The sequence below is a fragment of the Symphalangus syndactylus genome, chromosome 7 (genome assembly GCF_028878055.3).
Source record: "Symphalangus syndactylus isolate Jambi chromosome 7, NHGRI_mSymSyn1-v2.1_pri, whole genome shotgun sequence".
NCBI classification, from domain to species: domain Eukaryota; kingdom Metazoa; phylum Chordata; class Mammalia; order Primates; family Hylobatidae; genus Symphalangus; species Symphalangus syndactylus.
In genome coordinates this window covers 138662174-138675698 of record NC_072429.2, presented here as the reverse complement: position 1 = coordinate 138675698, position 13525 = coordinate 138662174, and the positions used below count along the sequence as shown (strand labels likewise).

Sequence of the window (13525 nt, the reverse complement as noted above, 5' to 3'; positions counted from 1 at the left end):
ATCTGCCCTCCAGCAGCCTGAGTCCTGAGCAGGTCACAACAGTCAGAGGTGGAGAGGCCGAAGGACGGGCCTGCCCCAGGACGGCTCCAGTCGGGGCCCCTGTCCCCACAGAGCACCTGAGCTCACCGCCCGCGCGGGCCTTATCCTGTTGAACATCACCACTGGAACTGCCCCCTCTGCCGACCACTCTCCAGGACAGGGCTCCCGGGCCTGCTTCCACAGGGCCCCCACGGGGCCCAGGCAGCTCCTGTCACCTCTCTACACCTCAGCGTGCTTCTGCAAATAAAGCTGCACCTGCTCTCTGACCTCCTAGGAGGATGTGGGCGCCGAGTGAGACACACTTTACCACCTGTGAGCCTCGGCCAGCCTGCCTCCCCCTGCCCAGTGTGCGCGCATTGCCGCGTTCTCAGCCCCCACAGTGGCCCCCTGACCCCATGCACAGGCTGGCCAATGGCTTCCTTTCTCTGTGCCCTGCCAAGCCCCTCCCCGGCGGGCACAGCCTTTATTTATAGTCCGTGTTTCTACCAGAGCCTGGACATGCTATAGCGTGAATGTGGCAGGGACTTCAGGAGGAATTCTGGGCCAGACACAATTATGTCCGTAACTCTGGCTGGTATTAAATGTGAAGCAGAAGCAGGGCCAGGGGCAGGAGGGCAGAGGGGGCCGGTGCTGATGTGACGCCTTGAGGAAGGAGGCTGACTGGCTCCCAGGAGGTTCCTTACACCATGAGGTTCTCCTGCGTACGTCATCTCTGGAAGCGCACTGTCGAGAATGGGTCCAGAGCGGAGCATTGTAGCTGGTCCTAGAGTCCTCATTCGGGACGCACTTCTGGGACATGGCCCTGGTCCCTCCTGTGCCAAATGGTGTGCTAGCGGTTTGAATGGGGCAGGGCACAGCCAGTCGGTGGTGGGGCCAGCGTTCAAACCTGGGTATCTAACCCCAAAGCCCAGTATTCACTCACTCACTCATCCACCTATGTGACTAGCAGATATGAAATGGAACTTGTGTCTGCCATTTGCCTGCCTGTGCTGGGTATTGGGGACACCACGGTGAATGAGACGGCCAAGTGCCAGTGTCCCTGGAGCTTCCTGATGAGGAGGAACACAGGTAGTTAATAATGAAACAAATGGATAAACAAGGTCGCTTCAGATCAGATGCTAAGGCCATGAGAAAATACACGAATGTGGCCAAGTGGCTGGCAGGGGCAGGAAGCCCTCTACTGTGTGGTCAGGGACAGCCTTTCTGGCAGGGCCAAGGCCTGACCATCAGGATGGAGCTGGTAGGGAGGCGAGGACGGCAGGTGCAGAGGCTCTGGGACAGGAAGGATGTGCTGGAGGGGCAGGACAGCCAGGGAGCAGTGGCGGGGAGGACACAGCCCGGGAGACGGGCTCTGGGAGGAAACTCATAGGGCCGAGGAGACCAGAGTTGGGGTGAGAATTTCATTCAAGACTTTCTTTTATTCTGAGCATAAACAGAAGCCACGGGCCAGGCAGGCGAGGAGCATGGAAGTGACACTGCCTGCTAGCGTCTCACACTAGAGCTGTGGCCGTGCAGAAAGGAGAGGGAGCAGCCAGCCAGGGCGGGGCGGATGGAGGCTGAGGAGAGGCCCAGCTGCACAGGCACCGGACATGTCCCACGCTGGGGCTGGGTGTCCGGGAGGAGAGGACCCAGCTTGAGCTGCTGCCAGTGGTGGAGCCACTGTACTGGGGAAGGCATGGGGAAGAGGGGCTGGAGGAGAAAGTGGAGAGTGAGACCCCGTGATGCCCGGTTGAGATGTCAGGGTTGCCCAGAGAAGCACGGGCCTGCGGCTCAGGGCCTCTCCACTGCTTGTTAAATAAATGAATGATGTGATCTTAGCCTGGGGTGCACTGGCTTTCAAAAGCTGGGGGCGGGCAGGAGCCGACATTCCTGGAGCACCTTGTTCTGTCTGGCACTTCTCATAGAGGATCTGACACTCACTCCACATCCCTGAGAGGAAGGCGCGACCATTCCAAACGAGGAAGCCGAGGCTCAGAGAGCTGTGCACCCTACCCAGCACCGTCTGCCCCAGGACCAGCTCTGCGCCCAGGCTGGGTCTCCCCTAGCGGCGTGGGAAGTGGTGGCCCTGAGGCTGACTGGGGTCCCTTGGGGGGCTCTGCGTGTGTCCTCAGACCCCTACTTGTGTTCGGCTCACCAGCTGCTCTCACAAGTGACCACAAGGTTAGTGGCTTAAACAGCACATATCCCCGCCGTGTGGTTCTGGGGTCCAGAGTCTGATCGGTGTTGCGGGCTACCTTCCTCCCTGGGCTGGCGTTCTCCAGCTCCTGGGGTGCCTGCACCCCGTGCGCCTTCCCCCGTCTTCATAGCCAGCAGCCAAGTGTGCACCTCTCCTGTCTCCCTTCTTGCCTTGTAAGGACTCTCCTGACACCATTGGGCCCACTCCGATGACCCAGGGGCCTCTCCCCTTCTCCAGGACCTCCATTTCATCACATCTGCCAAGCCCCTTCTGCCATGGGAGGGGACATACAGGCTCCCGGGACTGGTACATGGGCAAGTGGAGGGGGCACATTATTTTGTCAACCACATGACCCCCTCTGTTGGGAAATAAGTGCTGGGGATTCAAGAGGCTTTGCTAGGCACGTTTTGACCTTTAGTCATTCTGTCTCTCAGCTCATGACCCCCCTACCACTGGCGGCCGTGGGCACAGGAGCCCCTTCCCCTCCCTAGGCCGCTGCTTCCCTTGGATAGGGCATTCCAGGTCCAGGCAAAAAGGCTTACGGGGACCCAACATCCCCAGGGACCCTGGGTCTGCCTCCCTCGTGGTCAGAGTGTGCTGAAACTGCCTGCCTGGCGCCTGGCTCGGGAGAGGCCGGAAGGACCTGCCCCCACTGTGTCCGTCCTCTCAATTGCATCCCACACGGAGCTTCATCAGTGTTCACAGCCAGCCCGCGGGCGAAGAAGGGCCCTGGAGAAGCTGTCGAAATGCAAAGCATCCCCGTCCTAGTTCTCCTCCGCTGCTTCTGCAGATCCTCCCTCCTCAGGGAAGGCTGGGAGCCATGGTGGTTAGGATCAAGCGGCCCCTAACAAAACCCCACTTGACGTGGTCTCCTTCTACCCCACCTAAAGACTGGGGCCCAGAGAGGTGGAGATTCACAGAGAAGTAACTCAAACCCAAGACAGTCCATTCTCCAGCCAATCAGGAGCCTGGGGCCTTTGCTGCTAACAGCTCCTGGACAAACAGCTGTGCAAATCCCGCCTGGGGGAGGGAAGGAGGAGCCAGTCCTGCCAAGAGGCGGCTCATGTGGTGGACCAGGAAATGGAGGGTGGCAGGAAGCCCGATGGGGTCCCGCCCCAGAGAACAGTGGGAGAAAACTGGACCCCACAAACCCAGATGCCAGACTCAGGGTTTCCCCGGTGGGGGGAGGGCGGATGACCTCCACCTGAAGGCTGTGGGAAGGTGCTCTGGGGGGTGGTGAGGAGCAGCTGAGGGAGGGGACACATGCGCTGGCATCCCTGCCCACCCCCTGGGGGCCAGCCGGCCGGGCTGCTGCAGTCACAGAACTGGGTCCCGGTTCTACCGGTTCTAGGGCTCACGTTGTGATTGAGCAGCGCGCCCCCTAGGAGGCACCCACTCTTCCCAGCGGAAGCTGACAGGCAGGCTGCATGGCCCCTGGGTTGCCCACTTTGTCCCTCAGGGCCTGCCTGGGGAGCGCAGATGGAAGCTGGGTACTGGGGGAGCCAGGAGTAGAGCCAGCCCCTGCAGGGGCCACAGACGGGGCTGAGCTCCCAGCAGCACCCACGCTTTCACATGTGGTTCCTTCCCGTTCCTCAGCGGCAGTTTAGAAACTGCTTCAAAACAGCTTGTCTTTGAGAAACTTTTCCCATTATTTATCCCAGGTCCTTCCTGGTTGGAGTCGGAGAAGCCATTTTGTGATGGCCGGTGGCCCTGGCTTCCCTTCTCTCCTCTTATATGCTCTGTGCAGCCCTGCTCAGCAGGGTGGCTGTGGAGAGTGGGGCCCTGCAGAAATGAGCCCATTTCCTCGGATCCCCCGGGACGGGACACCGCTTGTTCGGGCCCGGAGTCAGAGAAGCGAATTGACAACAATGGATGTGGCTAGGTGTTGCTGCTGACGGGGTCACGAATCCTACCCGGGCACAGCCCTGCCATGCGGTCACACGTTCTCATTGCAAGGCAGCTGCGAGCATCACCGCCATCATCATCATGGTCATTAGACTCGTTTCCACCGCATTTCCTAAGCTGTACCCTGGGGGTCCCAGGGGAGACCAAGGCATCCTTTTGAATTCAGGAAGCTTAATGCTCTCGGACAAAAACAGACCTCTGCTCTGCCCCGTCATTGGAAGATTTGCTTTTCCTCTGTGTCATGGGGAAGAGTCAGCGTCAGGGGATTTGGTGCCTGTATGCCTGGATCTGAGCTGCTGGAGCTGTAGGGGCTGCCCCAGCTGTGGAGCAAGGAAGGAAACGGCTGCTTGCTGAGCACAGAAATGCATTAATTTGGTTGGCAGTCATTGTGGATGCCAGGCCTCGGGGTAATGTGACCCATCGTCCCAGTTTGCCTGGCACTGAGGGTTTCCTGCAATGCAGGCTAAAGCCAAACTAGCCCTGGGCAAACTGGGATAGTTGGTCACCCTGGGAGCAGGGACAGAGCAGAGAGCAAGACAAGTGCTGCCTGCCATTCCAGAGCACTGCCCTCCTGCAATGATGGCCACACGGAGAGCCTGTGGCAGGAGCGCTCGCTCTGGCTGGGTCCTCTCTGCTCTTCACCCCTGCCCCCAGTCTGGGAGGTCAAGATCATCATCCCAGTTTCACAGATGAGATGGAGGGGGCAGCAGTTGGCAAACGGCCTTTCCCAGGGTGAAGGGAAGTCAGAGGCAAAGTTGGGACTGCAGCCTGGCCTCCTGCTCTGACAGGGCGTGGCTCTGCCCACAACCCCTGCCAACCCCTACCACCCTGGCCTCACACCTAAGTGCCACACATTCCTTCCCCTCTTCCTAGAGAGAAAGTAGCAAAGAAAGATTCCACCAGCAGTGTTCACAGGGAGAGCTGGCTTTAAGCCTTCATCAGCTTTCTCTTCCCAAGGAGTCGTACAGAGCTGGGGCTAAGAAGGGTTAAACAGGCAGACCAGGGTGGCTCTGCCCAGAAGCCCACAGACCAGTTCTCTTCTGCCCCAGCAGTCCACACAGTTCTCTGGAAAACAAAAAAAAGCAGGGCAGGTGGTAATGAGCCAACTACCCTTCACTGACGTGCACATAATCGCATCTTTCCCTTAATGGAACCAGCAACAAGGCTGCCCCGACATCTGCTCTCTCCATCTCCCCGCCTTTTATTCAAGAGGCTCAGACTGTGCCTGGTTCGGTTCACTGTTCAAGAAACATTTACTGAGGCCTGGCTTGGGTGGCACAGAGGTAGAGGAGGGAGAAGAGCTGGGGATTGATGGGAGCCTCCTCGTGCTGGGCTGCACAGCACAGACAGGTAACCAAGGCTTGAGACGAAAGCCACTGCCCCAACAGCACTGGGCCTCAAGACAAAGTCCCTCAAATGCTCATGAGTACTGGGGCATGCTGTGACTGAGCTCCTCACAGCAAGGATATGAGCTTGTCACAACTGTTAGCATTAGCATAAGCTCCATGTCACAGAAGAGGAAACGGAGGCCCAGGAGGTGTAGTGACATACCCCAGGGCCCCATAGATAGAAGCACTCATGCTCAGATCCTTCTGGTCCTACCTTCTGGGCTCAGCAGAACAGACCAGCTGGGAGAACAAAGAGCCCATCTTCATGCTGTCTGCTGCATGTCAGGCACTGTTGGAAGTACTCAGGGGCACTATACATAGCCCAGTGGGCAGGGCCTCAGGACCCCCAGGCTTATTCCAGCCTGGTCAGACTCAGTGCAGGTGGCCCTGCACATCCAAAAGCATAGGATGCAGCAAAAGCTGGGATTTGAGGGCAAATCATAGCCTTGAAAAACACTAGAATAGAGAAAGGTGTCCTTTCCTCCAGGAAGCCTTCCCTGATGCCATCCCCACAGTGGCACAGAGTGAAGGGCTACTTCCCTGGGCCCTATAGTGAGCACCTGTTGAGTTCTGTATCATGCAGAGGCTTGGCATGCCCCAGCTCTTGGCTGAGCATTCCTTCTCCCACTGGATTGTGAGCTTGCTCAACAGTGGGTCGTGCTCCTCACACTGGCTGCAAGGGCTAGCAGCCAGCTAATAAATCTTGGAATGAATGAATGGGACCAAATGGTTTCTGCAGCCCCTTTCAGCTCCAGCCCTGAGGATGGGGGATGGGCACAGGCCCGGGGCCAGCCTTCTTGGAGGGCAGTCTGACCTATCAGCCTCTCTTAGAAATGTTTATTTCTCTTGTGCCACCCATTTCATCTGCCTCGCCGTTCCAGGAACATAAACTCAGAATTCAGATACAGCTCAATATAAAAAAGGTGTGCATCAGTCACTTACACTGGAAAACAGTGGACACGAACCACATGCAGGTGACTCCCTAATAGCACAGGCCGTGTCCTCATCTCCTTATCGTAAACCACACACTGAATTCTCTAAAATGAGAAAATGAGGACGCACTGGACATGAATTTTTAAGAATTGTGTACCCTTAAACCTCTCTGGCACACGAGCTGTGGAGGGCACTAATGTGCCAGGAGTCCTTCTTCTTGCGCCGTGGCCACGAGATCCTCTGCTGCCTGCCAGGCCCCCACAGCCTCCCTGTGAACCTGGGACCCTGGATGGCAGAGGAGACAGGCCCAGAGGCTCTGAGCCAGGGCTCGCTGGGAATCGGGTGCCGGGACTTTCAATATCCTGCCCCCTCTGCCCCCATCCTCTTCAGGGGTTGAAAGAGTGGCTTGGGGTCTTAGAAGGTGCTTTCCTCCTCACCCGCATGTGAGGCCAGTGGAACTCAGGCAGGACAGCGGGAGGCCCGACCGCGCCTGAAGTCACCTACTCTGGCTTGACCATGTGAGCCAGGCGGGCCAGTCCTTAGAGGACCTTCCTCTCGGGGCTGCAGTGAGGACACCCTACAGGGCCCTCCTTGCAGCCACGAAACAGAGGTCAAGGGCAGAGGGCTGTGGGTCAGGGTGTTTCCAGGATCCTCCGCTGCAGGGTGCTGGCAACAGGCCCGGCCCAGGATGCCCGTGACTGTGTTAAGGGGCAGAAGGGGTGGGAGCGCTCTTGTGGCCCACACACTCTCCCTAGGCGTGTCACCGTCACGTCATCCTTACTCCATGTGCCTGCCGTGATAGTCCACAGCACAGGATCAGCCACGGCAGACCATGGGGCTCAGGCTGGCTCCCACGGCCACACAGTTTATACTCAGATGATGTGAAGTTGAATTGCAGGCTGCAGGACCCCCCCACTTCTGTGACCTCCACAACAGGGTCACAGCAGGTGGCTTTTGCCCAGCAGGAAGGGCCCTCCCTGTCTTAGCCTGCTAGGGCTGCCACAGCGAATGACCACAAACTGGGTGCTTGAACAACAGATGTGTGTTCTCAGTTCCAGAGGCAGGAAGTCTGAGACCAGGGTGTTGCAGGACCGTGGGAGGTTCTGGGGGCTTATTCCTCCCTCCTCCAGCTCCTAGGGGCTCCAGCCACCCTGGGCTCCTTGGCTCCTGGCTGTATCCTCTAGTCTCAGCCTCTGTCTCTGTCTGTGCTTTCTCCTCTTCTGCCCCATATAAGGACATTGTCACTCACTGCAGGGCTCCCTGCAACCCAGAATGAGCTCCTATCGGGACCTTTCACTTGATTACATCTCCAAAGACCCCCCTTCCCCAATATTCTCACGTATCTTTTGGGGCTCACCATCAAACCCGCCACCCTGATCATCAGCTCGCTTCCATGAGAGGGGGCACACCCTCTCCGCCCCCGCCCCCACCCTGGCCTCGGCCTCCTTCCCTGCTGCTGCCCAGTTAGGAGGCGTCGTCCTTGTCTGCAAGCTCTTGGGGCATGTGAGCAAGGAAGGGAAGAGGAGTTGAATCTGTGCTTCTTCGCCCAGGCCCAGCTCCCTGCCTGGCAGGGTCCACGAGTGCTCAGGGTCCGCTCCCCTGAGCACCTGTTCTGTGCTGGGCTGTGTGTCAGGCACCCTGGACAGGATGAGGAAAACACAGTGCAGCCACTTTGCAGGGAGTGCCAGAGCCCACTGTGCGTTCCTCGTCGGGAACGAGATCAAGACACCACCTCCTGGGGTGTGCGGTCTTGCAGCCACTAGAGGAGAGGGACCCCGGGCCTGCCTGTGCTCCAAAGCTCACCTGACCCCTGACCTGGGGCACTTTAGGGCCTGTAGGGCCCCTTCCACACCCTCGCCTCCAACGGTGTCAGACTCTCACCTGGACAGGAGCCCCTGACTCACTAGAGAGCTCCTCGCCTTCCAGGTGGGCTGTAGCAGGAGGCCCTCCCAGAGGCCCCTCCAGTGGGGTGCAGACCCCTTGAGTCATAGCTCTAGCCACCACACCCGTCTTTGCCAGGTTCCTCTTCTGGAGGCCAGGAACTGGTCACACATCTGTGTCCCCAGTGTCCAGCCTGGCAGGGAGTGGGTGGCAGCCTTGAAGGGTGAAGGAGGGAAGAAATGAATGAATCAGCGATTGGGTGGGGTAGGCCAGCTGGGCCGTGCAGGCCAGCCCAGCCCCTGACAGTCTCGTGTCCCTTGCAGATGTGCTGGTGGACGGACAGCCATGTGACCGCGAGGCTGCGGCGGCCTGCCAGGTGGGCGACCCCGTGTGCCTGGAGGTGCGGCTGACCAACCGGAGCCCGCGCAGCGTAGGGCCCTTCGCCCTCACCGTGGTCCCCTTCCAGGACCACCAGAATGGCGTGCACAACTATGACCTGCACGACACCATCTCCTTCGTGGGCTCCAGCACCTTCTACCTCGATGCGGTGCGTGTTGGTGTGCAGGGCGGTCTGGGAGCTTCTGGCCGTGTGGCCCGGGCCCTCATGGTCATCGGCCCCCTTCTCCGGGTGGTGGGCTTTGGGGTCAGCATACATCCAGCAGACGACAGCAGCAGGGGTTCTGTCGTGGTCACGTGTGCACACTGAGTCTGAGTCTGCCCCATTCACTGCAGGAACTTAGACAAGCTCACCTCTGTCTCTCAGTCCTGGACAGTGAGGCCCTGAGGGTTGGTGAAGCGGGAAAATGTGCAGGGAATGGGAGCTGTACCCAGGACAGGGTGCCGCTCCGTGATTGGACCCTGCTGTGGCATCACTGTGATGTCACTGTCACCCATACCATGCCTGCCGCTCCTCCCGCTGAAAGGCTCCAGCCCACACCCTCAGCCCCCACCTCCCACCTCCCAAGCTGCCTCTCAGCACCTCACTGTCAGGCCCCAGCACAGGCTGACATTCCATTCCCCTCTGCCCCAACCTCTCCCTCACTCCCTCCCACACTCCTGACCCCCTGAGCCCCCTGAGCCCCCACACAATTCAGGAATGGGAACGTTGGCAGCTCCTTTCCAAGATGAAAACTGGCTTGGAGAGGAGCAGTGACCTGCTGGAGGGGGCACTGGAGCCAGGCCTGGGTGGCCCTCGCTTCACCCATAGCACCTATGTCCAGGCAGGTTCCCGGGATTCCTGGTGGCTTTGGGTGGCCCGTGCTGCTGAACAGACTGACACATCTTTCTCCTCCCTGCTCAGGTGCAGCCATCTGGCCAGTCGGCCTGCCTGGGGGCCCTCCTCTTCCTCTACACGGGAGACTTCTTCCTCCACATCCGGTTCCACGAGGACAGCACCAGCAAGGAGCTGCCACCCTCTTGGTTCTGCCTGCCCAGCGTGCATGTGCGTGCCCTGGAGGCGCAGGCCTGAGCCCGCCGCCCACTTCCGTCCATTTCTCCAGGGCCAGAGGTGACCCTTCCTGGCTTCCCACACCCCCTGCAATGAGCAAGGCCTTCACTGCAGCCCCGTCTCCTCCTTCCCCCCCAACCCCCTCCCAGCCCTCTCCTCCCGTTCCTCCTATAGCATCTTTGCTGGGCTACGCAGAAGCCCCGGACATGGCAGCCCCACCCCTTGCCTCGCCCCTTCCCACACTATTCCTGGACCACACACAGGCTGGAGCAGAGGAAATCCCAGAGCGGGTGCCCAGCCAGCCCGGGTCCCGGGATCCCTGCACCCGTTTCTGTGACCTGGGGCCCAGCCGTGCTGTGCTGCTCACCCCAGCAGAGGGACCTCCCTGGTCCAGCCACTACCCTTTGGCCATAGAAATGGTGAGCATGAGACTGGGCACAGCCTGAGGGCGTGGGCAGCTTCCCTCCCTCCTTGGGCCTTGGAATCCCCCAAGGCTGGTTTTCTTCCTGGAGACCTCCGTGGGCAACTTGGCAGGAGAGATGGTGCCGTAGGTGGTTGTGGATGGTTGACACCGAGAGAGGCCCTCCACCCATGGTGGGCAAATGTCCAGGCTGGCAGCCTAGGGCTGTTTCTGGGTGCTCCCTGGCCCCAGGGTGGCGTCTGGTTACCGTGGCTATGTGTGTCCATGTCTGCGAGCAGTTCTTCAATAAATGGCCTGCCTCCCCGTCCCTGCCTCCCTGCATCTGCTGGCCCAGTGTGGTCCAGGGCCCCCACCCAGCCCGTCAGCCCCCGCCTCAGGTGGCTGGCTTCCCAGCAGAAGCCAGACCCGGGAAGGGATGGGTTCTGAGTTAGAGATCCCGCATAAGCAAACCCTGAGACAGGAATCTGGGCACCAGCAGCTTGTCTGGGAGGTGGAGGGAGCCCCGCAGGGGAGGGAGATCACCAGTGAAGGAGTGTGACTGGGCCGAGGTGCCGCCACAGTGGGCAGCTGGCCCTGCGTTCCTCAGGGAGAACGGGAGAGAGAAAGCACACGGCTCACATCTCCCTTGAGGGCCAGAGCTGGGGTGTGTCTACACCACCCCCAAGAGTCCTGGCCTGGGGGCAGGCTCCTGGCTGTGTTGACCCTTGGCTCCCCAGTTCCCAGGGAGGATAAACAGCCCTTGGTCCCCCGCAGATACCGGGCTTGCCAGGTGCCCTTTGGGCACTCAAACTCCCATGGAGTATTGGGGGACAGAGAGCAGGGCTTCCTCAAGTCCACTTGGCCAAACAGGCAGGGCCAGGAAGTGACTGCCCTGGCCCCTCATGGGGCAGAGTCGTGTTGGCATCAGGAGGCCTGCAGGGCTGAGGGAGCTTCCTGAGGGCCGGAAGCCCCAGGCCCAAACCTCCCTCACTGGGAGCAAGGTCACCCTGTGGCCTCCGGCCTGAGGAACAGGTTTTTTGTTCCATCTGTGGCCTCCTGTTGTCGCCCAGTGAATGATGGGAGCACGCTGTGATGTGTGGGCTGGGCGCATGTGGGGGCGGGTGTCCATTGGCCCTCAGTTCCTGGAGCTCATTCAGCGTCTGCTCGAGGCTCCCCAGGGAAGGCAGCCCCAGAAGGTCTGGCTGCAGTAGTGGGTGGGGAGCTCAGGGTAGTCTCTTCAGCCCTTCCCTTCAGGACGCATCAGCGTAGTTGAGGGCCTGGCCACTTGGGCTGTTTCTAAATGGAACAAACAGCATCCATGTGTGTCAACCTCAACAGAGCCCAAAAATATGCCATTGAATGAAACAACACGTTGCAGGATGATGGGTGCAGCCCAACCTCACTTATGTAGACAATGTCCCCCCAATTTATAAGTTTTCTATGCCTCAGAACGTGTCTATAACAACATGTTTAAAAGGTAGAAAGAATACACATCCCCTGAAGAAGAGTGACCTCAACTGGAGTTGCATTTGACATCTCATCTGATGTCAGAATGAGGGTGCTCGTCACTGGGGACTTGAGTAACGTACTTTCAAAAGCACAATAGATCAAGATACAGGTACACACATAGCTACAGATAAAGATCCAGCCATAGATCCAGATTAGATATAGATGCATATAGAAGCCTAGAAAAGCCAATATGGAAAACTCTGGCAGTGTTTGATTCTGAGTGGCAAGCATATTGGTGACTGTAATTATTTTTTGCAGTTTTCTATGTTTTTTAGTTTCCCAAAATACAAAAAATACCCACAACAGTTACCAGAGAAAATGCTGGATGCCACAAGAAGGAAGAACCTCAAGGGGCAGGAGGCAAAGTTGTCTTCTTGGAGGAGGGGGTATTAGAAATAACCCAGGCCTCCTGGAAAATGACCCAAATAGAGCCTGGCTCTGCTAGCCCCAGGCCCTTCCCCACCCCCAGGGCACCCTTTCTGTCCCAGTAGAGAAGGTGACCTGGAGTCAGGCCTTGTGTGTGCTCCAAGCGTTTGGAGCTTTACCGTGGGATGTGGGGAGCCAGGGGTGTTGTTTGCTGGTGTTTCTGTGGCTGGGTCGTTCTGGCTGTGGAGCTGTGTTCATGGGCAGTGGCTGAGATGGAGGACCTGGGGCAGGTGTCTCAGTGACAGCGCAGTATCCTCCAGCCTCTTCCAGGACCCCACACTGCTGGCTACCTGGCAATACAGTCCAGTGGTTGCTGCTTCTCTAGGCACCTGGTGCATTCAGAAACCTCCTGAAGGCCAGTGGAGGGTAATCCAGGAATAGACCATGTCCATTTCACTTCACTAGCTGAGCAGATTGGTTCTGCCCTTCTGATCCTTGGTCCCTCAGGGCAGGACAGGCCTGCAGTGACCCCATAATCATGCAGCCGTCATGCTCCGTCATCTGAAATTCACAAGGAAGGCAAGGATTCAAAGGAAGATGTCTGAGAAGCTGAACTCCAGCTCAGCCACTTGTCAACTCCTTGACCTTGGACAAGTTACTTAAATTAAGCCTTGATTTTTTTCATCTGAATAAATAGAGATAAAAATACTTATTTCATGGGCACTTTCATACCAGTTTGTTTGATTTAACCTCCTAGTTTTTTTAGCACATGATAGCAACTTCTCAATAAATACTGGGTCCCTTCTCCTAGCCTTCCCATTGCTGTTCTTTTTAATTCCATCCACATGTCCTGTGCCTGAAATATCCTGTGCCATGTGGCTGAAATTCCATTCTTCTCCTGGGACCCTTAACAGGCCACATTGCTATGTTCCATTAGTCCCCTGCATGGCTTAATGTATTAGGTAACATGAAGCATATAAGGAAGAACTTTCTAACACAAGTGCTGAAATGGGACAGGGAATGCTGATGGAGTGAGCTCTTTGTCAATAGAAGTATTCAAGCAAAGTCCAGACCTGCAGATGGTTTCAAAATATGTAAGCATCATTTGGGGCTTCTGAGCCTGCCAGCCAAGAAATTGTCAATGATAACTTGTTAAGAGGTATTTCTGATCCCAGTAAGCAGGGAAGAGAGAGTGAGATGTATGTGACCACATGGCTCTTGGGGCCTCAAGCAATGTCTTAAGACACAATAAATTTTGATCAAAAAAAGGTTTCAACATGAAGGGCTAGAGATCTAGACTAGGGGTCTAGGCTAAGCCTCTTACTGAAAACACATTTGTAAGTGCATCCATGACCTGGCAGGAGAGTCAGAAATATTCAGCCCAGTACCTGTGTGTAGGCAAAGTCCTGAGAGGTGAGCTGTGCACTGATGCTAACTTCTACTTTGAGGGGTTTTGCCAAAGCTGGACTATCAATGTCTTC

General features: G+C 57.5%; 1 protein-coding gene across 9 annotated transcripts in view; it reads left to right on the top strand.

Annotated features, from left to right (window-relative positions):
• TRAPPC9 (trafficking protein particle complex subunit 9) overlaps positions 1-10494 on the top strand; it is a 729895-nt gene extending 719401 nt beyond the window's left edge. For all 9 annotated transcript variants that reach the window (XM_063643571.1, XM_055287357.2, XM_063643573.1 and 6 more), the window contains 2 exons: positions 8646-8869; positions 9623-10494. In XM_063643571.1, coding sequence (XP_063499641.1) covers positions 8646-8869; positions 9623-9790 — 392 coding nt within the window. In that variant the 3' untranslated portion in view covers positions 9791-10494. The remainder of the gene's footprint in view (positions 1-8645; positions 8870-9622) is intronic.
• The last annotated feature ends 3031 nt before the right edge of the window (positions 10495-13525 follow it).